This window comes from Trichechus manatus, unplaced genomic scaffold, assembly GCF_000243295.1.
Source record: "Trichechus manatus latirostris isolate Lorelei unplaced genomic scaffold, TriManLat1.0 scaffold00278, whole genome shotgun sequence".
Classification (NCBI taxonomy): domain Eukaryota; kingdom Metazoa; phylum Chordata; class Mammalia; order Sirenia; family Trichechidae; genus Trichechus; species Trichechus manatus.
Window position 1 is genome coordinate 1,538,503 of NW_004444214.1, and position 27,485 is coordinate 1,565,987.

Below are 27,485 nucleotides of genomic sequence, written 5' to 3' on the forward strand. Positions count from 1 at the left end.
AAGATTTTCATGGAGGAATTATAACCTCATCTTAAAACAAAAACAACAGCAACAAACTTTACATTTTGCATGTAACCCATTTTCTCTATTGTTCAACAAGCAATCTTCTCTTTAGGGAGATGTGACAGACAGTCAACATCTCCCCACAGCCATTTTCATATACAGTGAATCCTGTGAGAGACCGAACTCGATGACACTGCCTTGTTTTTCAGGATCTCGCAAGTTTTCTGCTTTTGACAGGGTGCAATCTTACCACTTTTCTGTTGCCTGTTTTAGTGGAAAATTTTTGAGTTTTCCTTCTCTGACAGGTTTATGCCTTACACAGGTCCCGGCTTTTGCAGGTTTTACAGTACTTGGATGTAGTTGTTTCATCTATTGCACTTGGCTACAATTGTCACGTTTCTTCTTTTGTGCTTTCTCTTCTAAGATTCCTCCTGAAGTTAGGTTTCTATGGCTTTCGTTGGAACTGTGGAGAGTTTATTTCATAGTGTGATTCCAGATGACCCATTCAACACAAAGAAGTGCTTCCAGAAGAGGTAGAACCTGATAGTCAAGAGGGAGGGCTGTGGATCCAAATCCTGATACTACATTGACCAACCACATGATTTGTGGCAACTTATTGCTCTTCTCTAAGCTTGAAGTTCCTCATCTGTTAAATATAGCGTGATGATGAAATCTAAGTAAGGTAATGCATACAGGTGGTTTAGAATAACACTAGGAAGATTCTATAAAGCTTAATTGTTGTTATTGTCATCCAAAAAGTTATACTGTTGAAATTCAAAAGATTTTACTTGTGGGAAATCTCTAAGTCCTAAGGTTATTTGGAGTAGGCTGTGAGCTATCTGTGTAATAACCCCACTATGAACCATTCTTTGGTAAAATCGCTGAAATTAATAACTAATTACACTGGCTAGATATCCATTTAATTGCCTTCACCATCTATGACCATCTTGGAGTAGGTAGGGAAAATGAAAAAGATTTCAGGTTAATAGAATTTTGAGTAAGTATGTATAATGCAACTGTGGATAGCTACTTCAACACATTTATTAAGTGTATATGGGCTAGGGGTACAAGTGAGGCGTAGAATATTTGAAATAATAGTAGTGCTAAAGTTTAATGTCTTAATATCCTCTATTGAATATGTATCCCCAGGAGGAGACAGAAAAGAGCTCTATGTCAAGGGTCTTGGGATACACGAAATAAGGTAAGTTCACTCAGAATGGTTATTTTTGTGCATCATAAATGTCTTGTAAAGTCAGTCCATTTTGCAGTTAACAATCTTTTTTTTTTCTTCTTTCAATGACCTGGCCAAGTAGTTGCCTGTAATTCAGGTGACAGCTATTTGAGGAAATAGTTATTTTCTACACTACTTTCCTTTTATCAATACCCTTTGGGACTAAGTTTGTTTCACATTAACGTAAATAAAGGAGCCATTCCACCAACAACATGATGATCGACATTGGCATGAACTGGGGAGGCAGTATGGCACAGTGGGTCACGGACGGGCTCTGCAGTCAGACACACTGTCTTCACATCCCAGCTCTGCTACTTTATTAGGTGTGAACCTTGGCAAGTTGCTGAGTCCCTCAGTTTCCTCTTCTGTAAAAGGGGCATAATAATATTTGTTATGTCATAAGGTTATTGTGAGGATTAAATTAAATTCAACTGCATGAAAGACCCTGAAACAGATCAAACACATAAAAGGACACAATGCATGCTATTTGTTATTATTACTACATTTGAATTAATTTATTAATTAATGGATGCTCAAGATAGTTATACAACTAAAGAACTATCCTATGGTTGTAGGAGCCTGAGAAAGCATAAAATTTTCCTCCTCACCCTACCTTGCTCCTGCCCCTTATTGTTTGATTAAAATAATACTATCAGTCAAATAGAGCCCTGGTGGTGCAGTGTTTAAGAGATTGGCTGCTAATCAAAAGGTTGGCAGTTCGGATCCACCAGCTACACCTTGGAAATCCTATGGGGCAGTTCTACTCTGTCCTATAGGGTCGCTATAAGTTAGAATTGACTTGACAGCAATGGGTTTGGTTTTTGTTTTGGTTTATTGGTCAAATATCTCTCTTTAGCACAAATTTGGTTGTACATAATTTTACAATAAAACATTTTCCCCAAATTCTATCCAAATTGCATCAGTTTCTCTTCAATTTAATTATTTGCAATTGAATTCTTCCTGTCCTAAAAGTTAAAAATTAGAGTTTCTGACAATCCAATACATGTGCTTCAGACTTGTTAATCTATCAGCTTAAGTTTTTTTAATTAAATAGTGCTCTTTGCAAAAAAGAACAAAAAAAATTTTTCCCTAACTAATTCATGGGATGATTCTTTCAACTGCAAAGAGTCAAGAAGCTTTGCCTTGTTTTGTCTGCCACCCTAGGAGGCAATGAAATGGTGCTCTGGTTACATATAACTTTTGGGTCCCCTTCCTCCTTAGCAGTTGACCACTTAATCCAGTTCGAAGCCAAATTTGTTATCATAAATTTTAAGAGAGGAAAGGAACTTTGCAACTTTCTACATTAGCTATCCAACATTTTCAGGATCCTTTTTGTTCTTGTCGTTAGTTGTCACTGAGTTGGCTCCAACTCATGGAGACCTTATGTATAACATAACAGACGTGTAACAGGACAAAATGTTGTCTGGTCCTGTGCCATCTCTTGATTGTTACTGGAGAAAATTAGATAGTAAGCTGGACTTTGAAAGATCAAGAAGTCAGAACTTCTTGATTCTTTTGTTAAGGCAGGCTATATATGTATCAATGACACTTGAACTCTCTTGTTGCAAACACCAAAACCATTATAAATTTCCAACTATCCACCAAAGGACATTTCTCTCCTCTTTCTCTCTTCCCCTCCTTTCCCTTCTTCCCCCTTTTCTTCCCTTCCCACCCCTCTCTCTCTCCTTCTTCTTTCTTTCTCCCTCTTCCCCCTCTCTTTCCTGTAGTCTTTCTATACATATGGGTGGGCTATGTGACTTGGTTAGAGTGGAGAAGATTAATGATTGTATAACATCATCTTGAAAGTGAATGACAGCTTGTTTTTTAATTTTTTTCTTGTATTCAGAGTTGCTTATTTTTCAAGCCATATCACTGTATAATTTAAAAATATTTATTAAGGCATTCATTCAACAGGCATTAATGGGTACTCACTATGGGCAAATACTATACTAGACATTCTAATTGTTGTTAGCTGCCATTGATTTAGCCCGACTCATGGTGACCCCATACACAAAGATACTTTATATAAAAATGAATAAATAATTGTTTTCATCAAAATAGCCTAATATTGGGAGATGAAGCTACATATCTAAACAGGTAATTCATAACACAATATGGCAAGTGCTAATCTAGATTATGCTTGGGTTGCATCTCACACAGAGTCCTGCAAATCAAGAATATGATTTCTAACAGAAGTTCAGTACAATGAAGGAAATATGTTATGCAATTAATCTCAGTGAGAATTTGACCTATATCATGGTTGAATTGAGAAGAGCAGATTTATGTTTTGGGTGTCTATTTTAGCTGCTGAAATGAAGCACATTATTAAAATCCTCTGCTGTTTGTCTTTCTAGACAGCCACCAACTACAGAAGTCCCACCTCAACCAATCAACCCTTGGATGGTGCAAGAGAGGATATTTATGTCAACTACCCAGCCTTCCCTCGTAAACCAAAGATTAGAGCCTAAGCTTTTCCTTGATCTGAGAAAATTAACAATGACTATTATGAACATAAGATCTTCGGACAATCTCTTCTGTTACCCAGGGTCTACCTTAGATATAGGTTGACTGAATTTATTTCATTTGATAGGGAAAATGTTGCGTTACCTAGAAAACATTTTTAATAGAAATGTTTCAGAAAACCTGACTCTAATTAACTTATAAATAAGAGGGAACTTACTGAATGATGTAATGGAACCACCTAGGAGCAGATCTAGCTTCAGGCAAGGCTTATTTACTAGAGCTTAAATGCTGTGTCTAGAATTCAGTATGAGCATAAGCTGGTTTCTGAATCCACTTCTTTGTGTTGGTCTTACTCTCAGTATACTCTACCTTTGTGTTTGTGTTTCCAAGATGGGTGCTGATAACTTATGGCGATCCATACATCCTCGTTTCTATCTGCTAGAAAGTTTGTTTCTCTGACAGAACAAACAAATTGGGTTATTTATCCATCATTAAACCAGCATCATGACCAGAAAGGATATATTGGTTTAAGTCATTTAGGGGTTTACTTCTAGAGCTGGGAGTAAGGCCAAACTACACTACTGAGAAATTCCAGATATTGGAAAGGGGAGACTAGAAGTTGGGGAGGTGATAAATGAATGTTGACTGCAGTGATATTCCAAGATAGCTCTTGTTCACCAACTAAAAAGTGAACATGGGGGTGGATCTAGATTAGTGTAGTCTCTCCCATTTCTAGAATCTACTAGAAGAGTACTTGAAAGTAGAATAAATGAGTGGTCAAGACGAAGATAAATGTGACAGGGAAATCTCTTCCCTTTCTATTCATAAACAAATTTATCTCTGATTCTATCTAGAATTCTTGCCAGAATGTCCAGCCCAGATTTATGAGTGGATGTAGTAGATGGTCTGATAATAACTTCATATTTTTGACATTGAATTTTTTTTGAGAATTACTTTTTAATATACAAATTATCTTAAAAGCAATCAAGTGCTTAGGCCTTTTAAAAATAATCATGTGAAACCTGAATACAAGAAAAAGAAGGATAATAGGAGGTGGGGATATAAGGTAGTGGGGTAGAAAATTGAGGGAAAAAGAACATTGGAAGGGTACAGGAAGCAAGATAAGGCATCAAAGAATCCAAAGATACAGAGAAACTTCTCCTGCTTCACAAGTTGGCAGACAATCCTATTGACGTCATGAAATTCAAAGCATTTAGAGGCATACCTGGTATTGTCCAAATTCTAGATGGAAGCAAACAATGAAAAGCATTTGTGGGACTAAATAAAACTACCATGGTCACCTTGAAACCACAATGGTCATTACCAAATGTAGTGATTATACATCTCTAAAAAATTAATTACTCATTTTTAAAAAAGCTGCATTTAAATATCAAAGTTACAGACTTCTCACAGTAATCTTAAGTGAGACAAAATCAATTTCTCATGTTGACTAGACAGATTCTAGGTTCTAATTTATTATTTTGAGCAAACCAGTGAATATTTTTATGACTTTAGCTTTAAATAGCACACATGCCACACAGATGGTGCGTATATTCTATGAATTATGGAAATTGTGAGTGGCCCGACCTGTTTGAGAAGCTGGAAAAATGACCATTTCCCAGTTGACTTATGCATATGCAAGAAGAGTGAACAACTCTCATTTTTGTTATCTTTACCAGAAGACCCTACATCTGGATTTATGACGTGTTTCCACAAAGATGTTAGTGTAACAGAGTTGACAGAGAAGTTTACAAGAAAATGGTCTACTGTATTGTTAACTGCATCAGACCTATCAAGTATTACATTGCTGTGCCTGTCAGCTTGCACAGTGAAGCAAGCTTAAAGAAACTTGTTGTTGTTAGGTGCTGTTGGGTGGGTTTTGACTCATAGTGATGCCATGTGACAGAGTAGAACTGCCCCATAGGGTTTTCTAGGCTGTAATCTTTACACGAGTAGATTACCGGTTCTTTCTCCCCTGGAGCCAACCTTTTGTGTTCAAACCACCAAAATTTTTGGTTAGCAGAGCGCTTAACCATTGCACCACCAGGGTTTAGCATCATTTAAAGGGCAAACTTTTTTTTTTCCCCTAAATGTTAAAGACAGTCAAAATATTACTTTCCAGAAGATTCTGATAACTAAATTCCCAGTGACTAATATAGGTGATTGCAATATGTGGAAATGTAAATCCTATTTCAGCAGAGAAAATGACTATTGGGGGTGTGAACAGTACAGCCAGATAGTGTTGTCCTGGTGACTTTTATTCATGGTTTCGTGGTAGACTTCTGTGGTACATCACTTAACGTTCATAAACCCTCCAGAACATTTAGAACTTGTCTTTCCATGGGTACTTTAAATTTATTTAAGAAAAATCTCTCACTTAAAAATGTATGAAAACTACCTACTCTGTTTCTTCTCTATCTGTCTTTCCTCTGCAGAGCCCAAGGTGTTTTTCAGTGCTTGGCAAACCTCCTAAGTTCTGTTGAAAATTCTCTGACCTCCCCTGGTGTTCCCATAACTCGGACTGCTACTAGCCTGATGAAATTCAGTTCATTCATTTCCTTCCTCTCGAGGTCTCCACTGAATAAAGCACTTGCATTTTAGCCTCTTTAATGTTATACATTGGAGTCCCTGGGTGGTGCAAACAGTTAATGTTCTCGACTGCTAACTGAAAGGTAGGAGGTTCAAGTCTACCCAGAGCCACCTCGAAAGAAAAGCCTGGCAATCTACTTCCAAAAAAATCAGTCACTGAAAATCCTACAGAGCACAGTTGTACTCTGACATACATGAGGTTGTCATGAGTCAGAGTCAACTTGATGACAATTGATTTATTTTTTAACATTATACATTTATTCACTAGAGTTTTGGAATTCTACTTACTATATGTTTTGTTTTCTCCTAATCTGTTGTACCAACTATCCTAGTTGTTGTTAAGCAAACAGATCAAAACAGGTCCACAGAATTAAAGACCAGAATTACAATAAATTATGTATTAAATCTTTTGGAAAGGTGCTGCTTAGGAGGCAATATGTTTCCTAAGATTCTTTTTTATGTATGCAAGTTAATGTGGATATGCAATACAACCTTAAATAAAAATCTGTGCTTCCTTTGAATGCCTTTATTTTAATATTTACATTAAAGGGATTTGCTGTGTGATGACAAGGTAGAGGGGAGCTGATTAAATGTCATAGCTGGAGAACGTGGTTTTGTCAGAGCCAGAATGCATCTTATTAACCTATGATGACTGTGGGTTGACTATGTGTTTCATCAGAGAGACCTTCAAACGTTATTCAATGGCCTTTATGTACTCAGAGGAAATAGAATAGACATTTCATTAGCTTGTCATCATGTTTACGGATGGGAGACAGGTGGATGAAGACTATAATTCTCACTTAGTGAAAACTCAAATTTGTAGACTGTTTTGAGTAATTCCTTTTATTTCCAAAAACACTGTGCATACAAATTTAAAATACATTGACTGTCAATTTACAAGATAAAGTAAGATAAACATAATTTTATTTTATACTTTTATAAATACTTTTATCATAAATATCCAAGTTATGCTGATTTATATAGAACTGTATTAACTAAAAATTAAATCTCAATTTACAGTAATTTTCCCCAAATTGGTAGGGTCCACTTTGAAATTAGAAATCAGTGTAATCAAAATGCTTCTCTTTGACTTATAATAATGTGCTCTATTTTGTGCTGCTTTTATAAAATTTCAGCTGAAGATAATGAAGAATAAAGATGCTTATAAAGCTTAAGTAGAGATGCTAAACTGAGTACAAAGTTTAGCTTCTTTCCACACAGTGATAAGAAAATATCTTTGACAAATATAAAACAATACAAACATGTAGCAGCATCATTGTTTGATCATTACAATGATCAGTAGTTTGGCCATTATTAAGACGTAATGTCTAGGAAATATAGATGCTTACATTCACGCTTTTGCATAAATTAGTATATTTTTTCATTGGGCTGTTCATTGGAATTATTCTAGTTGATTCTCTGCTCTCTTGAACATTTATCTGAAAAACAAAAACAAATATATTTTTTAAAACGTCTCTATTGCTAATGAGCCAATAGGCAGAACTGTGGCATTTAGAATTAACTGCAATGCTTTCTAAAGAAATTTTATAAATGTTCAAGACTGGTTTACATATCTATTTTCCAGATTCAAAGCACTAACTATTGTGTAAGATTTTGTAAAAAAAGATATAATTTTGGGCTATGGGTGAGAAACGTCTGGGATGGTTCTGGTTTATGCCTGTTGTCCCTGTTTGAATGATAAATTGCATGGTCACCGTATTTAGAATGTGCTGTCTGATTTTAGTCTGCAATTTTGATACTTGTTTTGTGTAGAGTATGTAAATGTTTCCAGAGTCCTTTATGATACCTAAATATATATACCTGGGGCCCTGATGGCACAGTGATTAAGTGCTACGGCTGCTAACCAAAAGGCTAGCAGTTCAAATCCACCAGCTGCTTCTTGGAAACCCTATGGGGCAGTTCTACTTTGTCGTGTAGGGTCGCTATGAGCCGGAATCGACCTGATGGCAGTAAGTTTGGTTTTTATGATACCTGAACATATTGCAGGTATATCCAAAGTATATCCGAGATAGTTTTTTAAATAAATTGGTGAGTAAATGTATAAATACGAGTTAGTATCTATGTCAGCACTCTCAATTGGTAGTCTTGGAATAATGGACAATAATTCATTTTCTAATAGTTCATTTTTAACAATGCTATTGAGATTGAATTTAAATATCAGTTGTCACCAATCCTCCAACTAATAGATACATTGCATATTTTTTCTAGATTTTATACTTTAACATTACTCACGTCTATTGATTTTTAAAACTGCAACTTATGTCCAGACATAGGTATACCTTTACATGAAACATCAATTCTTTTGTAACATGCTACTTCCAAAATTCTAAGTCAGAAATTGACTTTTGTCCACTTGTTATGGAGAACTGCTAATTAAGATGCCATAAAATTATACTGGCTATCATTTGACCTGTAGAAACCAATATTATTAAAGGGAGAAAGCAGTAGATTTGCAGTCTAAATCAGCGAATAAGTAAAGACTCTTCCTGGGATAAATGTGCATGAATTAAAAATATCAGCATCAATTCTCCAAAACTGTAAAGAGTAATGCCTTTTGTTGTATTGCCAAATCTCATTTGTAAGACATGAAATTTGAGAACAAGTTCTGATAACTGACTTTCTTCACTCCTCAAAATTTAAATAATCTCAACTGGATTTATATTTTTCTGAAAATTCATAAGATGATCTACTTACTCAATCACCTATTCATTATAACCTTTATCCCAGACAGTCAAAAGTACTTAGTGACTAAGACCATTATTCTTCAGTCAGCTGATTGGTGAGACTCTGGGCTTTCCAATTTACTCTACTTTTATTACATTTTCTTCATAACAAGCTTTGGATGTGACTTCAGTTGAGTTGATTTACCCTCCTTTTGTTTTTTATCATATGAAATTCATCAGAAGCAAATTTTGATATTCTTTTGTAGCTCATAATAAATGTACAAAGAAAGTACCTTCTGGGACATAGATAACTCTTATAGCTTTTCTATAATTTTGCATGTCTGTTTGATCATTATGTCAATGGCTAGTGAGTAGCTAACTATTATAAAGTTGGGCTATTGATAAAAAATACTACTTTATGTTTATACTATTTGCTATAATTTTCAAAGCTATTTCTTATATTCTGTCATTTGATTCTTGCAACAGCACTAAGATGGAGGCAGGATAAGTACTATTGTCCCAACTGACAATTGAGGAAAACTAGACCAGAGAGATTGTGTGCCAGATTGTGCTATACCGTTTTGATTAAGCTAGGAACTGTAATTCCCATAATCCCCTTTCCTGTATGCTTCTGGGTTGTTGTTGTTAGGTGCCCTAGAGCCAGCTCCAACTCATAATGACCCTTGTACTACAGAACAAAATATTGGCTGGTCTTGCACCATCTTCACAATTGTTACTATGTTTGAGCTCATTGTTGCATCTACTGTGTGAGTCTATCTCATTGAGGGTCTTCCTCTTTTTCACTGACCCTCTAATTTACCAAGCATGATGTCATTCTCCAGGGATTGGTCCCTCGTGATAACATGTCCAAAGTAAGTGAGATGAAATCTTGCCATCTTCGTTTCTAAGGAGCAGAACTGGCCAAAATAGAACTTGCATGAGATGTAGCACGTGGACGTGAAGCACTGGACGTTACATCTTAGTAAATGTGATGATGGACAGGTGCAGGGGGCCCAGCATGTTCCAGCTTGCCCTTGATCTTTCCTATTTCATGCCTGTCTCTTCTTCCTGACAGGTGTCTCTGGTGACCAGTAGCAGCACCAGGCCCATGACTGTGGGTTTGGCTACAGAACCACAGAGGCAATAGCTTCACAGAGACCTCTTACAAGCTTCCCCTTCCTGCTCCACTTTGGTGGCTGTATATGGTTGGCTTGTCCAATAGATCTGTTAGTGACTCCCTTTCTGATCCTCTAACTTCCCTCCTAGACTTTTCCTTTCTTTAGTCCCTTCTAGAATTATCTAAAGTCTAATTCCTGTAATAAAATCCCACATCTCATAACACTCATGGTCACTTTTTTCCCTTTATTAAACCATGACTGATCACAGTAATTGATACCAGAAGTGGTTTCAGGAGAATAGAACCTAAAGGATGGAACATCTGGAATTGGTTTTCTGATCTAACTAGATTTAAAGGCATTAATTATACTGTTACCAGCGATAAATGGGACATTAGTAGTCTGTGCCATGTGATGCCAAAAACATCACTTAAATTACTACCTGTAATCAAATGCCTATAGAATGCTAGAAGGCAAGACTTTGGATGACCAAGTAGCTGTAGCTGTAGAATATTTTAGTGGAAACAAGGAGTATAATGGGAGTGAGTTCGTTGCCTCTAAGGGTGCTGGAGAACTTAGAGAAAGAAAATGATGTTGTTGGGGCTTTAAATTCCCAGCTCAAGAGTCAGCTCAGGAAACAGAAAGCTGTGACAGTTCTGTAGCCATAGGGCTGAGATTTCTGGAAACTAAATCCCAAATCTAATCCTGCCAGTGAAATTTTCACTGGTTGGAAAGGAATGGGTCTCTAAAAATTTGGAATGGGAACATGTGGGCAAACTGTGATGAAGCTAAAGTCCTCAAGTCCTCAAATTTGGCTGAGTCTCCTTTGACAGCATGAGCATCCCTCCCCACCTGTCTGAAGAGTGAGTTTTCTCTTGCCTGAAGAACCTGTAATGACCTGGTATTAGTTTCCTAGGGCTGCCCTAACAGAATACCACACACTGGGAAACTTATAAGAACAGAAATGTACAGTCTCACAGTCTGGAGGCTAGAAGTCTAAATCAGTGTATCAGCTGGATCATGCTCCCACTGAAGACTCTAGGGGATGATCCTTTCTTGTCTCTCTCTCCCAGCTTCTAGTAGCCCCAGGCATCCCTTGGCTTGTAGATGCACCTTCACATGGTCGTCCTTCCTCTGTCTGTCTCTCTGTGTCTCTTCTCCTCGTTTGTAGGGACACCACCCAGACTGGATGACTAGTTTGACCTCAAAAAATTTCAATCAGCATTTAGAAAGAATGGGTGTTTTCATCGCCGTTACCACTCTTGAGCATTTTCCAACTTCTATTGGCTGCATAGACTTGAAAGGTGTCATACATTGTTCATTACTTTCTTCAAATTCATGAAATCAGCCAAACCTACCTGTAGGAGGACATTTTAACAGATCCAAGCACTTCCTCACCCATTTTGATTTCTCTGGTTTCAGAGGAAGACTCACACTCTTTTTAAAGGCATGACACTCTAAAAGTAAAAATAATCCAACAAATTAATCTAGTAAACCAACATGAAACGTCCAGCTGATATTTAAAGATTAAGTTTGAGGAACAGATTCTCTAAACATATTTCTACACCAAAAACCCATTACTGTTGAGTCCATTCCAACTAGATGTGTCTAAATCCAAATGACAAAGGCTCCTATATCATGGAATGGAATGTAGTAAAGGGGCCTGTTGGTCTCTACTTCAGTCAGGACTGCATGTATTTGATTTTGTTGTTAAATATTTGTCTTCCAAATGCTCATTTTCAATAATTTTCTTTGGTTATTAAAGAGTAAGCATAGTGCAGGAGGAAAAGACATTCCCTGGTTGTGTGACATTGTGCAAGCCACTTAAACTCTCTGGGTATCTGTTATAGGTTTAATTGCATCCTCTAAAAAGATATGTTAGAGTCCTAACCCCTGTACCTGTGAATGTGACCTTGTTTAGGAATAGAATCTTTGGAGATGTTATCAGTTAGGTTAACATGAGGTCATACTGGAGTTATTGTTAGGTGCCATTGAGTTGGTTCCGACTCATAGTGACCCATGTATAACAGAACAAAATGTTGCCTGGTCCTGTGACATCCTCATAATGGTGGGTGTATTTGAGCCCATTGTTGCAGCCACTGTGTTAATCCATCTCATTGAGGGTCTTCCTCTTTTTCTCTGACCCTTTACTTTACCAAGCATGATGTCATTCTCCAGGGACTAGTCCCTCCTTATAACATGTTCAAAGTATGTGAGACAGTCTCTCCATCCTTGATTCTAAGGAGCTTTCTTTCTAATCCAGCCTGAGTAGTGTCCTCATTAAAGAGGAGAAGAAACAAAGAGACGGAGAGACAATGGCCATGTGTAGATGCATTTATAAGCCAAACAACTCCAAGGATCGGCGGCAGTCACCAGAAGCTAGAAGGGAGGCATGGAACATATTCTTCTCAGAGCCCCCAGAAGGAATCAACATGGTTATATCCAGCCTTCAGACTCCCAGCCTCCAGAACTGGAAGACAATACATTTCTGTTCTTATAAGCCACCCCATTTGTGGTATACTGTTACAGCAGCCTAGGAAACCAATACAGTGTCACATCCTTCATCTAGAAAAATGAAGGTTTTGATGACCTCTAAGGTCATTTTCAGTATTAATATTCTATGACTATAGCAACACAGTCAACCTAATAAAAAGTATGCTTGATTATAACATAGGGCCAGGAAAACACTGGAAATATGTAATAAATTCTCAGTAACCTTACGGTTAATAAAGGGCCTTCTTTCACTTTATTTTGAAAATAGCAAGCTGGTAAATGAAGAAATAAGTGACATTTTAAAAGTTAGCATCATATGATTGTCAGAATTCTATTTAATTACATAGTTACAGTTAATCACATAATAACAAAAATGTAAGGAAACCATATAATATTACAGTGTTGACAATATTAAATTACTCAGGTGAAAATAATTAGTTGTTCAAAAATTTCAATCATGCGAAGTTTTGGTGTAAAGTAGTATTTTTTTTAAAACTGTTTTACCTTCTTTAAAGTGATGGAGCAAATTTTAATATTGCACATATAAATTATCTTCCTTGTAGCAATAGCATTTGTAAGTTACTTATAACTATACATAAGAAATTGATAACAATAGATTTGGTTTATTTCTTACATAATGAGATATAGAAACTAAATTTAGAAGGTAATTCTTCAACTATATATTTCATGTATTTTTACCAAGGGAAAAAATCACACACACGGATTTTTAAAAATTTAATTTCCTAATTTTATTATTGCCTCATTATTATAATATTTTCTGCTCTGCCAGAAATTCACATTTTGGTTCCAGGGACAGTTATTCTTTTGCATACCATTCCAAAAGGTCATTCAATTAGTATTTAAGCACACACGTCCCCAAACAAATTTATCTGGAATAGATCATAACTAAAAATAAAAATCTGTCAAATCATATATTTTCCAAAAGAAACATATTTATAGTGGGTGTTTTATTTACCAAGGGCCTAATGTTCAAGTTTAATTTTATCAAAATGATCATAAACATTATATTTAATGCTCTACAAACCACATCCCTTTATAATACACAGTATAAGACTTCACAAAGTATATATAAATTAAATAAGGATTTACAGAAAGCAAAACATAATATATATAACTTAATATATTTTAAAGGTTCATAAGGATTAGGATTTTACAAGATGGGGTGCTTCTGTGTGGATCTTAAAAAAGGTTAACAAGTAGGACGCATTCAGAGTGGGTCAAAAGTAAAAAATATTTGTGTGTGTGTGTGTGTTGTGTATGTTAGGGTTGGGGTGGAAGGGGCATGACGGGGGCCTTTGCAGGTCCTGGGAGGTGGCCTGTGGTCTAGAGTAAAGATGATACTGACTTTGTGCTCACTTATTGTCAGGAAGCAGACTGATTTGTTGACATGATTTATGTACTGCCTACTCTAGGTCAAATAATACAGAACTTCTTGTAACTAGAAATAATCATACTCTGTTTCAGGTCTTCACAAGATTTACAGCTCCAATCTCCCCATCCCACTCACTGCTAACTTTTTTTTTGAGGAGGGGGAGAAGAGTAGACATTGTTCCTTAAACTATGCAATAGATATGTAAATACAAATTTGATTAATCAAATTATTTCATATTGACCTATATCATGTTACTTTGAGATTGATATTTAATATCAAGATACTACTATCATTTTATGCTTCATTTTCTCTGCATTTTAGCCCCTCTGTCAAATAGTTAATTATTTGGAACCAACATAAAGACCTTCTCAAGATGTTTTCTTTAAGAAAAATTCTTTAGTGGCTTTTTTTTTTTTTTTTAAAATCATCTATCCCAATCTTCTTCTTTTCCTCAATTTGAGTTTTTTAAACTTCTGATTCTTGGAAATAAGCAACTCTTATGAGGCTGTGGGTCACCTGAATGAATTAAGATAGCAGTCAAATTCCAACATTAGCACAACTACAGGGTCAAGGCATATACCTGTGCCACTGAATGCACAATACTGTGTCTACAACAAGGGTCGATGTTCTCTTTAAGTCCAAAACGCCTCCTACAGGCATGAAAAAGATTGAGGAAACTCATTGTATCAACTACTAAAACTGGCCCAAAACAACTATTAGAACATTTAAATTCATCCATTCTTCTGACAGCTGGAATATGGAATATAGAATAGAAAAACAGGTATAGATGATGTGATAAAAACTTATTAGTCAAACAGAATTTTAGGAGGAAATGGAGAATTTCTATTACAAATGTATTTTTTCTCTCCTTTAAATGTTTATAAGGGATTAAAATCTTAAAATGGGGTAGTGGGGGAGTGCCTGAAAATCTCAAGTAAAACATGGTTTTAACAAAATGTTGTGATTTTAGCTTATTCTTTATTTATCTAAACTTCATTTAATTTAAATAATTGCCTACTAAAGTTTATAAGGAAAAACTTGATGTGTATTTTAATGTAAAAAACATTTACCGAAAATCCTTGGAAAATGAAATCTTTTCAAAGTTCACGTGAAAAAAAAATGTAGCACTGTTGTCCATTATTTAACAAAGTTTTGACAAACGCGCTAAATAATTACACCATAAAGTGCCACAGAGTGATAAAGACCCCAAAATAATAATCACAATTAAAATATAAGTTAGTAGGAATACAAAACACACTCACTTAATTTTTTCTTTTTGACAGTCATGTAGGATAAAAATTTTTGAATTTCAAACAAAGAACTGGATGGTAATTCAAGAGTCAGTAAAGCTTATAAAATTCGTTCATGACTTACAACAGCATGGTGACATGAGTTAAGTCATATCAATTGCCCCATAAAGCAAACTTTCCATTGATATAATTGGCCATGAGTCCAGCAAGAATTAGAACATCTGAAAAATACAGGAAAACACTTGAATGCACAGGGCTTATTTCTCTAGAGGCCCTATGATATTTCTCAACTTCTGTGTCTAACTGGGAGACAAGATCGTGTCAAGGAAACTTTCCTAGATGAGGATCTTGGAAGTAGGTCAAACTATTCCTGGCCTTTTCTGTGCCTTTGACCAAATCACAACATGCATGGGTTTGTTTTTTACATGACCTTTGAGGTGGCTTCCAGAGCTGGCATTCTGCCTATTTACACAATGAGCCCAACACCCCATGATACTTCCATCAGAGTCTACAAATTACCTAATGCCTCCTTTAGTTATAATAATTGTAGAATGTATACAAACAAGATTCACATTCTTGAGTAGGAAAGTATGATTTGTGGTAGTTCCATGGAGAAAAAGAGGGATTAATCATTCAAATTATATTTACAGAGAATACACACATGAGTTTGCTCATCTCTTCTCAGATATTTATCCCTATCCAGTCTCACTGATGATATATCTTCATGATGAAACTCCAATGTGGCTGACCAAACAAAAATGATTCCTGTGTTACTGAAGATACAGTTACTCAGGATTTTATACACATTCTTTTTTGTTAAATAATTTTCACTAAATTGAAAGAAGCATGCTTGTTGGTAATATGTCTTCTTTCTGTGGTTACTTCAACACATGATATAACTGATTGATGTCCTCCTTTAATTATATACTTCATACAAGGTTAAACTAGCGAGAAGACCAAGTCTGTGACACGGTGAAAATGTTAGGAAAGTGGAGTCCATGTGTTAGTCTGGATGTTTCACTGAAGTCTTTATAATTTTATCCAAATCCTTGCCCTTCCAACTACTTCCCATCCTCGCTCTCCACCCCCTCCATGGGAAATTGCACCACATAAATTTCATAGCCTACAAATATGTACTATATAAATTTCTTTGGCTAGAAATTAATTTGTGTGGCATATCCCTTATTGTTATAATTATTAATACACATCAAGTGGCAAATTATTGTTTTGAGAAAGCCAAGCCTGAGGGATTATAAAGTATAGTTAGTGATTAAGTAATTTGAAATTTTAAGATATCTATAAATATGACTTGTTAATAGGATTGGAGAAATATGTATAATTTTCACTTCGAGCAGTTTTTAGTATAATAATTTTTTATAAAACATGAAGTATTAAAGGCCCAAAACTCAGCCCCACTGAATGTATTTTTCCATTTATTGTGCTATGTTATAATAGTCGAAACTGGACTACATTTTTTTATACGAGTATAATTTGTTCAGCTTGTTTTCGCTGTAGCGTTAATGGCTGGTTTTAGTAAATGGCTCAAATAATCTAGGGAGTAGGGTACTCATGCTGTGTTGCAAAGGTTTCTGAATTATTGGCCAAAGGATAAAGGCAAATACCAGTTTTTATAATGTGTTTTTAATGTAAAGATACTGCATGCAATAAGTTGGATCTGTAGAAGCTACTACTATCAGTGTACATTTATTTATAAGTCCACTGTTTCTATATTGGATAGAAAGTATAAGTGGTTGACCACTTCATAGGTGAGAAATGACTTTCAAACATAATTGCCCAGTGAAGACAGAAAAGAATTTTACAAGATACTAGGACTAGTACTCTAGTTATTATTTGCTGAAAAAGGTGGTTTACTTTTAATAAATATGTTTCACTTTATTTTACATGCCCTATCAAACTGCATCTTCCCTAATATATAAGTATATACTTTTTAATTTCATTAAGTTCAAATGTGGCAGTGGCCAGAACCTATTAATTCATAAATATTTGCAACCTGCATAAATAAATTAGTTCTGAATGCCTATTATTAGTTCAATAGGAAAGTGAAAGACGTATTTTCTTTTCCCCCACCAGAATAATAAACTATTTGCTCAAGGTTATTTTGTACTTTTCTGCGTTTTGAATATAAAGCTACGTGTTGATCATGGGTAGCAGTAATTAATATTCTCAGAGGGAAAAACTGGGGACATAAAAAACAACTCCCTTCAGGCAGTCTTTCCGTGAAAAGCATGAGCCCTCCAGGTTCCCTCTGCTCTGGGAAGAGTTTCTATCACTTATGCTGGTTCCTTCATCATTGCTCTCTTCCCACCTGGCATGGACATTGTGACCAGCTCCATTCACCTCTACAAATCCAGATGGAACCTCAACTGAGTCACTTACAGAAGGAGTCAAACAATGTCTTTGGTTCATATCAATCCCTCCCTCACAATGGAAAAGCCACATATATATTAGAGATATAATATAATCCCCCAAAGGGAGGAAATATGACTTGCAAGTGTAGAGGCATCTTCAGTCAAAAACCTACGAGCTCAAGTGAATTAAATACAAGTCTCTGATCATTCTAGTTGCTCCAGTGGAATTGATTTTACGAAGTTCCAGGAGACTGACACAGTAACTTTGCATCTTTGGTTTTTGTGGAAGATTTATCTGCTCATCATTTTTATTACCTTGTGCTTTGCCGTATGTCAAGTACATTAGGTGAGTATAAACTCTCCTATCTGTTCATTTAGCAATTTTCACTTAGCTACAACTGTACCAAGAGTATACTGGGAGGAATATGCTCGAATAAGTCTCCAAAAATGTATCGTGAGCTATTTTTCAGCATTATTCTCATTGCGATGTGATTGGGGCAAAGACTTGGGAAGGGCATTTCTCTCTCACACACTCACTGTGACTTATTATTTCAGAATGAACTGGTCCAGCTGGTGATGTCTGATCTTTGGTGCCCCTCAGTGAGGCTCACTAATAATGATCAGATCCAAAGGGTGTTCCTGAAACAACTTCCTGGAGGTACTGTGTCTCCCAGCAAGGAGACAACTGAGCAGACGTGTCTAATGAGCAGAATCCCCTGGGCTCACTGTCTGCACTCTCTGCATGTTAATAAAGCTGAGACATGAACCAGGACCCCTGAGGGCCTCTCCCCCAGGTCCCTTGGTAGAAACTCGTGGTCTCTAAGCAACAGCTCAACTGAGTGAGTGGCCAGAGGTTCTCTCTGAATGAGGCACCACTAGGAGCTGTGCTGAAATGGTCTCAGTGGGAGTTGCTCTGGTATATCTTACAAATGGCATTTCAACAGCAAATGCCATGTGCTAAAGTAATTCAGAGACGTTTGACCCTGAAAGCTGGAATCTCAGGTAAGGCTGTGACCCAACGAACCAGTCAGACCCACTTCTGCTGTGTCAGCAAAATTCACAGTACAGAGAGTTTGGGTAATTTTTATCCCTGAAAGCTTAAGATAATTATTTTTCACATGACTCTTATGATTAGCATCGTGATGGGGTTTTCATACTTATCTGAGAGATCTGGAAACTCTAGATCATTAGTACAAGTGCAAATTCATCCAGGAGGGCCCCATAACCATTTTTATTCGGTAGTTATTCATGGAAGTGAACTGTCAATCTGCACTCAAGCTATGGGTAGGGATAAAAAAAAAAATCTTATCACAGATCAGCAAAAAAGATCCCCTTTCAACAGACTAACTCTGATAGTTTTTAAATTCTGCTATTAAAATAAACCGGGTATTCATCTTATATGACCTGGGCTCAGTGTCCTTCAAATCTTCCCTCGACTGTTTGAGAGCTGACCATCTTAGCCCCATGGCATCAGATAATTCAGAAAGAATAACTTTTATTTCTCCTCAAGTAAACTCTAAAATTAAAGGCAAAAATAGCTGTTGTCCTGAATTTGCCCATCACCACTTCCCTTTAAACCTTGTTGACTTGGCATGAGTGTCAGGGATGAAAATATTACATTTTGTGTTATAAACCTAGCCAACTTTCGTCCAGTGAAAGGAAAATAAAGCGCAACAAATTCTGGCTGCACTGTGCTTTACAAGCCCTTGATGGCACTCTGAGAATGGCGGCTATGAAATTTTAGGTATCTATGTCTGCAATCCTGTGCCTGCGGTTCTTCTTAGTGATTGAAAATAGCTGAGTTCTTTCTACATGTTATTTCTATTTCATTCTTGAACAGTTTATCGTTCAGAGTCCTTCTGATTTTCGAGATTAAACGGAAGCTGATCAGGGAACACACCCAAACTTCCTCACTTAGCTCAGATGGGTGGTCAAAGGGAGAAAAACGGTCACAAGCGGACCCTAACCGGAAAGGCAGCGTGAGTGGCAACGTGAAGTGCAGCACAGCTAGACTTGCTCCTTTGCCTCCAAAGTGCACCCCTTGCTCACATTTTCATTTGCACTTGTCAAAGAGCTGACTTGACTACAGAAATACTTTTGCTAAGAAGTCTTTTTTTTTACAGCACTATTTTAAAAATAGCTATTCAACATAACAGTCTTAATTTTAATGCACCAAATTACAATTTTCAACGATTTAAGTGAACACATCCTGTCACCCTGAGCACACATTTCATATATACTTGTTACAAATAGATGGATATTGCAATACCCATTTCTGTATTTGTCTACACACACACACACACACACACACACACACACACTAGAACTACAGGGCCCTGCATAATATTATATTCTAAGTTACATGTTCCCTTAATTGTCAGGACTTAATTATATGGAGAGTTATGATGCCATTGGTAGAGCTTACTGGGTTTGTCCCTGCTGAAACCTTCAAAGCCACACAGATTGTGGCGGGTCACCATTAACGTCTAAGGACAGGCCTGTGATCAGACGGACAGACAGAGGAAGCCACCATTAGGATGGAGGTTGACCCCATCACAGAGACACAACCCAGTTTGGGCAACGTCCCACAGTGCCCATGCTCTGCTACCGTCAGACCCAAGGAAATTTTTTAATTTAAGTGACTGTTCATACGATTTGGAGTCTATTTTTTTTTTTAAACATAGATTCCCCCAAAGAAATTCAATAAATAAAGGACTTAGCCATTGATTCAAGGAAGCAGAACTCCAGTTTTTAACCTTCAACTGGGATTGGGATGAGACCTGACCCATTTCAATTTTTACTGCAGTCGGTCTTCTAGTATGCAGAGGGTACGAGTGGTTTCTTGACCCCCAGGCAGGTCCAGGGCAGCCTGTCTCTCTGGCTAGGAGTGGCTCTCTGTGTGTCATTGGATGAGGCTGGAGCTGTAGCTGAACCCATAGCTGCTAGACCTCGACAGCGGCTGCTGGGCCTCATCACTCTGCTCCGAGGTGTAGCTGGGAAAGGTCTGTGCACGAGACATCTTCGAGGAACCAAACCCGTGACCTAGCAAGAAAGACAAGAGAGCTGGGCTAAGAAACAGATTCAGAAGAGCAGAAACGTACGTTATACAACAAACAAAACGATGATCCAACAGACAAAGCAGAATCCCTCACATCCACAAGGCTGAGCTTGAGACAGGCAAGTAGGTAAAATGAGAAACTTTTGGTACCTTAATCCATGATGAGTTAAAAATGGTGCTTTTGAGCTCCATACCTTCTCCCAATGTGTCTTGTCAAAAAATTGCCAGAGAGCTAGGTAAATTTTCTAGGGATCTCAAACTTCTACTATCCTTCAACTTTTGGAAAAAAGCAGGAAAGTTTCTTCCCAAAAGAGCAGTTTTGGATAAAGAGGCTGCAAGCTGCTTTCTTTTCTTTTACGCTCACTTTCAGCATACAAAAGCAAATTATACACTTTCTTCAAACCTTTGTGCACAGGCAAACTACACTTTGTCCTAACCAGTAACCATCAATTAGCAAGAAGAAGTTTTCACCACGATAGAGTTAGCGGCCCCAGCTTCTATGCCAATGGATTGGTGAGGGCCTATAATCGAGCCCACTTCATGTTAGTGCAAACTATAAACTTGCACTGTCTTTTTATGCAAATAATACATGCGTTATACGTTTTTTGCCAACCATGCAAATTCACCCCCCCCATGTTATTTTTTGTAACCGCGCTATGCCAATTGCTGCCTTTTGTATGTGTGGGAGCATTATTTGGAAAACAATATGGTACAGTTACTAAAATGGCCTAAGATTTGCATCTTATATAAAATATACTTAAAGAAAAAGAAAATTCTATCTCTATTTTTGGTAGTTCAGATACACCCTGTGAGGAGAAATTCTGTCTAACGCAAACCAAAACAGAAGGGGCTACTGAAAAATGTGTCAGAATGCTAACAATGTATAGAGAAAACCTAAGACTTCAGAGGAACTTTACAAGTTTCCTCATCCTTTTTTTCCTTTTTAACCAGTAGTTATTCTTCATGCCTGAGAATGATTGCTATCTAGTGGACGAGCTTAGTGGGGAGACAAGAAAAGTAGATCCTGTAGGTTCTGCCTTGTCAGAGTTTATGTTTGAGAGATGTATTTAGATTGATTTGATTTAGCTTTGTCTGATCTCCATGGAGAGGAATCCAGAGAAGACAGTTCGTGAACACAGAGACAGTAAACATCTTGTCACACTCCTCAGGTGGGGCTGCCCTTTGCAATGTTGTAACTTAAAGTCAGTTTTGTTCCCAGGTGTGTTCGGTGGCACAGTAAATATTCTAGCAGTGTCTGAAGCTAGGGACCAAGGGACGGAACTCAGATGAATTTAGTAATAAAAGGCTAATTAATTAAAACTGGTTAACCAGTTGCCATTCAGTCGCTTCTGTCTCCTGGCAACCCTGTGTGTGTCAAAGTAGAACTGTGCTCCATAGGGTTTTCAATGGCTGAGTTTTCAGATGTAGATCACCAGGTCTTTCTTCCAAGGCACCTCTGGGTGGACTTGAACCTGTAACCTTTTGGTTAGCAGCCTAGCACTAACCGTTTGCACCACCCAGGGATTCCAGGGCTAGAAGACAAAGGTATACAGTATATGTTCCCTTTGCTACTTACTAACTTGTGACCACTTTGAGGGATTTTCCTTATCTCTGACTATCTCTGTTTCCTCATCTGCAAATTCTGGAGGGTAATGAGGGTGCTTATCATATATGATTATTTTGAATATTCTTTGAATATTTTTGAATACACTAACTACTTAGCATGTGAAGTGCTATCACCACAGTTAGAGAGATAAGATGTGAAGACAGACTCTTTAGCAGGATCAATAATGGAGGGTGGTCAGAGAAACCTGAATGAGGTTTATATCACAAAGCTCTGACAGACTAATGAGATATGTAAAAAAGCACTTAAAATTTTAAATAGTTCTTGCCTCCTTATCTTATCATTGACTTGCTAGTTGGTAAGTCAGAGTTCCTAGGCGTGGGAATACTGTCATTCATCAGCATAAACCAGGTGGGAAGTCTAATATTAAGACCATGTCCTTTTCCTCGAGTTGGTAACCAAAAAAACCAAACCTGTTGCTGTCGAGTTGATTACGACTCATCATGACCCTATAGGACAGAGTAGAACTGCCCCATGGGGTTAAGAGCTTGGCTGCTAACCAAAAGGTTGGCAGTTCAAATCCACCAGCTGCTCCTTGGAAACCCTGTGGAGCAGTTCTACTCTGTCCTATAGGGTCGCTATGAATCAGAAATGACTCGATGGCAACAGGTTTTGGAATCTTCATGGAAGCAGGCTGCCACATCTTTCTCCTGAGCAGCTGGTGGGTTCAAACTGCTGATCTTTTGCTTAGCAGCTTAGCACTTAACCACTGTGCCACCTTGGCATTATCCTGTCAATTTTTAGAGTTTTAGAAAGACCTGAAAGAGTACAACGCTGAAGCACACCTTTAGTCTGCATTACCTGTGGGCTGAAAGCTAAGACTTGAGTTGAGAATTCAGATGAGATTTTGCCTATGCACACAGTTTTTACCCCAGAATTCTGGGCATAAAAGACCAATCATACAATTGATATTTACTAAGCACCTACTAAAACAGATCAAGGCTCCACAAGGAAGACAGAGTCATGTAAGGTAAGGGATGATCCCTGACCTTAGGGAGTTCACAAGCTGCTTTAGGAATCATCATGAGCCAAGGGACGATAATAAAAACACCAAGTGGAGGTTCTGTGCAGCTAGTGCTGTATAGGATCAGAGGAGGGAGCCGACAAAACTCGGAAAAGCTATGTTAGAACTGGACAGGGCAGTTCAATCACAAATGACTCCTGCCCTGCAGTGTATGCAAACAACAACCATGCCTCAGACCTTTAATATAGACAGACTTGAGTTCAAAATCTGGCTCTGCTACACCTTTTTGAGCCTCATTCTCCTGGATGGGGAGAAAATACTTCTCTGAGGTGTTTTGAGGATTAAACGAAACAACACACGGAAAGATACGTGGCATAGTAGGTGCCTAGTAAATGTTAGTTCCCTTCCTTCTTTCTACTCTCCACGGGTCCACAGTCTTGTCAGACATTTTGTTCATTTCCTATACTTTCTCTACCATCTCCATGTACTATCCATCACTATGACATGTTTTCAATAATGTTTTCCTTCAAGGTCAAAATCACTCTCTTTGCCTCTTCTAAGAATAATTTCCAGTCTAACTGGAAGTTAAATGATGATTTTTCTTACTTCCATCATTTCTTTACAGACCATTTACAAATGAAGCTATGTATTGTTTATCACAAAAATAACATATCTCAAAAAGAACTGTACACATAAAGGCTTACTAAATGCTGTTTGATTTTGGCAACAATAAGTATGAGAACAAAACAGGGAAATAATTACGCATTTCCCCCTACATTCCTCTGAATTATGCCCTTAGGCGCTGTTGATGAAACCAAAACAAAAACAACTTTGTGACTTAAATAAAAAGTTGACAGAACAGATCTATTCACTCACTATAGATCAGTTGCTAAGGCGTTGACTACAACTCATGGTAACCTCGTGTGTGTCAGAGTAGAACTGTGCTCCATAGGTTTTTCAATGGCTGATTTTTCACAAGTAGATCACCAGGCCTTTCTTTTGAGGTGCCTGTGGTCGGACTTGAACTACCAACCTTTTGGTTAGCAGTGAATTTGTTAGCCATTTTCACAACTTAGGGACTCCACTGAATACAGGTACTCTACTTAAATGCTCTTAAACTTTTCCTCTAGAGCACCCTTAAAGGCAGATAAGGGTGACTATGTATCCTGGGAACATGGGTGGTGCTACAATGTAAAAGCAACAAATTCTGTTACTGGCTATTAGTTTATCTTTAAAGTCTTCTTGAATTTTGATTTCTACTCTATTGTAAACTCTTGTTTGTTTTAATAGGAAACAATATTTCTTGCCCATATATTCAGATAAAATTGATAATCCAGGAAAAGAACATATCATGTTTATCTGGTGGCTTCAAGTACATTCTTCATATCACCTCCTACACCATCTCCCCGCGGTATGAATACATGCTCCAGACTGAGAAACACAGTTCTAGTCTATGAAGAAGGAAACATATTGGGTACATTTTCAGACTGTTAAAACATTTGCTTTATTCTAACAAAGTTATATGCCCATCCCCGAATTCCGGAAATTCAAGAATACCACACAACCATAAAGTCACTCTAGCCTTAAAGAGAGATCCTCCCTGCTGTATCATAAAAAATTCAAGTTAACAGTAAATTAGAGGGAACACAAATGCAGTAGGAAAAAATCAGCAAATTGGAATGCAAGCCCAGAGGTTCACATCACACACAGAAGACGAAATGGGGAGGGGCAGTAGATTAGGACCCTGCTTTCGCACCTGAGGAGTTAAGACGTGAATTATTGCTGGAACAGAGAGCCCAGTGCTCCTTCAGGTTCTGCCAGCCTCTCTTTCTCTATACTTACGAACACCGACTTTATTCTTGATATCAAATACAGATGAACTGGTTTTCGTAAGAAGTCAGAAGGGCCCCAAAGCCTAAAACTGTGGCTGTTAATTGGTAACAGGCAATGGGTCTGCAAAGCTACCTGAAGGTTTGAATTTATGCTTTTTATTATGTTTTATTCATTTGTTATAAACTAGGAGAAATAAAAGAGTACTGTCCATTTAAATTATAAAACAAAGAGCAAAGCAAAAAAATAAAATAAAATAAAATAAAAAAGAAACAGTTGCCTGAGGATAAAGTGTGAAAGCATTAAGAACAATTGGCCTAGACAGACACTGAGGAGATATGGTCTTCCTTTAACAAAGTGTTTCTAGCCGCTAGAGAGCACAGGAGAGGGTGGAGTGCAGATTCTGCACAGGCAGAGAGGGACTGACGGGAAGAAAGGACTTGAGGTGAAGAACATAGGTCTCTGAAGGCTCTCACTGCAGGGGGCGAGGAGCCAGAATGGTTCTGATGGGGTTCTTCATACCTGCATGTTTACCTTGGAAGCTGGGTAGAAACTGAAACCAGACAGACGAGAAGTGGCCAGGGGCTGTCTGCAGTATCTTCCCAATGTTGTTGCTGTCAGTCGTTGAGTCAACTCTGACTCATGGCAACCCGAGTGTTTTCATGGCTGTGACCTTCTGGAAACTGACTGCCAGGACTGTCTTCCAAGGCACCTCTGGATGGGTTTAAACAGCCAACCTTTCAGCTAGCAGTCAAGTACTTAACCGTTTGTGCCACCCAGGGACTCCATCTTTGCAATAAGCCGCCAAATATCCACTATCTACCATATATCCATTTTCAACACCTCTTCTGCAGGCTGCATTTGAACTTTATTCAATTTGTTTTCATTTTAGTTTAAACCAGATGATGTTTTGGTTTGGCCTTTGTGCTCTTCTAGGGTGCTTTTGAAATTCTTCTGGTGGTCCCAGGGCCCCAGTAGCTTCGTGGCTCAGATGGTGAGGGATGTTTGAAGCAGCCAGGGTCAGGTTCAACACATTTCAGCCAAGGAGGAATAAGGATCATTGTTTTCAACCCATAAGGAAAGTGATTTGAAAGCCACTGTTTAATAACCACTGTTCATTGAGCATTTATTTCATGCAGACCTTGTGCTGTGTACCTTAGAAGTATTTCACAAAAGCCCCATATCAACTCTATCTACGAGAGGAGATTGCATATCCTCATTTTACATGTGGAAATAACAAAACTGAAACCTCTGGGCATTTAACAACCTGCCAAGCTGGTAAGTGGTGGAGTAGAGTCAGATCTAGGTCTGTTGGAATTGATTTTCTATGCTGAAAATTTTGGGTGATGTTTGTCACGTTGTAATAGTAATCAATGTCCAATACAAGAGTTGAGAATTGTTGGTGCTGATGTAAATAAGAACAGGGCCAGAGGTGCGGGGTGTGGTGGGAGGTTGAGGAGGGTCATCCTCACTGAGAAAGATCTCTAAGTATTTCTTGTTATAATTAAAATCAGTATTTTAAACTTCTGCATTATAAAAGTAATAAATTATGCAGTGATTTCAGGACCTGGAAGACAGGAAAATTTTCTGGCTGGTAGTGTTTACTGACATTCAACTGTGTGGATCATAACAAATTATAGATAACATTGCGAAGAATGGGAATCCGGAACACTTAATTGTGCTCATGAGGAATCTGTACACAGAACAAGAGGCAGTCCTTTGAACAGAACAACAGGATACTGAGTGGTTTAAAATCAGGAAAGGTGTGCATCAGGACTGTATCCTGTCACCATACTTATTCAGTCTGTATGCTGAGCAAATAATCCGAGAAGCTGGACTACATAAACAAGAGTGGGGCATCAGGATTGGAGGAAGACTCATTAACAACTTGTGATATGCAGATGACACAACCTTCCTTGCTGAAAGTGAAGAGGACTTGAAGCACTTACTGATGAAGATCAAAGAGTACAGCCTTCAGTATGGATTACACCTCAACAAGAAAACAAAAATCCTCACAAGTGGACCAATAAGCAACATCATGATAAAGGAATGAAATATTGAAGTGGTCAAGGATTCCATTTTACTTGGATCCACAATCAACATCCATGGAAGTAGCAGTTAAGAAATCAAAAGACGCATTGCATTGGGCAAATCTGCTGCAAAAGACCTCTTTAAAGTGTTAAAAAGCATACATGTCACTTTAAGAAGTAAGGTATGCCTGACCCAAGCCATGGTGTTTTCAGTCTCCTCATATGCATGTGAAAGCTGGAAAATGAATATGGACGATCAAAGAAGAATTGATGCCTTCTAATTATGACATCGGCAAAGAATACTGAATATACCACGGACTGCCAGAAGAACGAACAGGTCTGTCTTGGAAGAAGTACAACCAGAATGCTTCTTAGAAGCAAGAATGCAG

General features: G+C 37.6%; 1 protein-coding gene and 1 long non-coding RNA gene across 2 annotated transcripts in view; one reads left to right on the forward strand and one right to left on the reverse strand.

The window, feature by feature from the left end:
- Window positions 1–284: 284 nt before the first annotated feature.
- LOC111819146 (uncharacterized) lies at window positions 285–4,206 on the forward strand. Its single transcript, XR_002822909.1, has 2 exons — window positions 285–1,204; window positions 3,589–4,206. It is a non-coding gene; the product is annotated as an uncharacterized LOC111819146 (long non-coding RNA).
- A 10,169-nt stretch (window positions 4,207–14,375) lies between these two features.
- Window positions 14,376–27,485, reverse strand: part of DOK6 (docking protein 6) — a 442,414-nt gene continuing 429,304 nt past the window's right edge. The window contains exon 7 of the mRNA XM_004390042.2: window positions 14,376–20,632. Coding sequence (XP_004390099.1) covers window positions 20,493–20,632 — 140 coding nt within the window. The 3' untranslated portion in view covers window positions 14,376–20,492. The remainder of the gene's footprint in view (window positions 20,633–27,485) is intronic.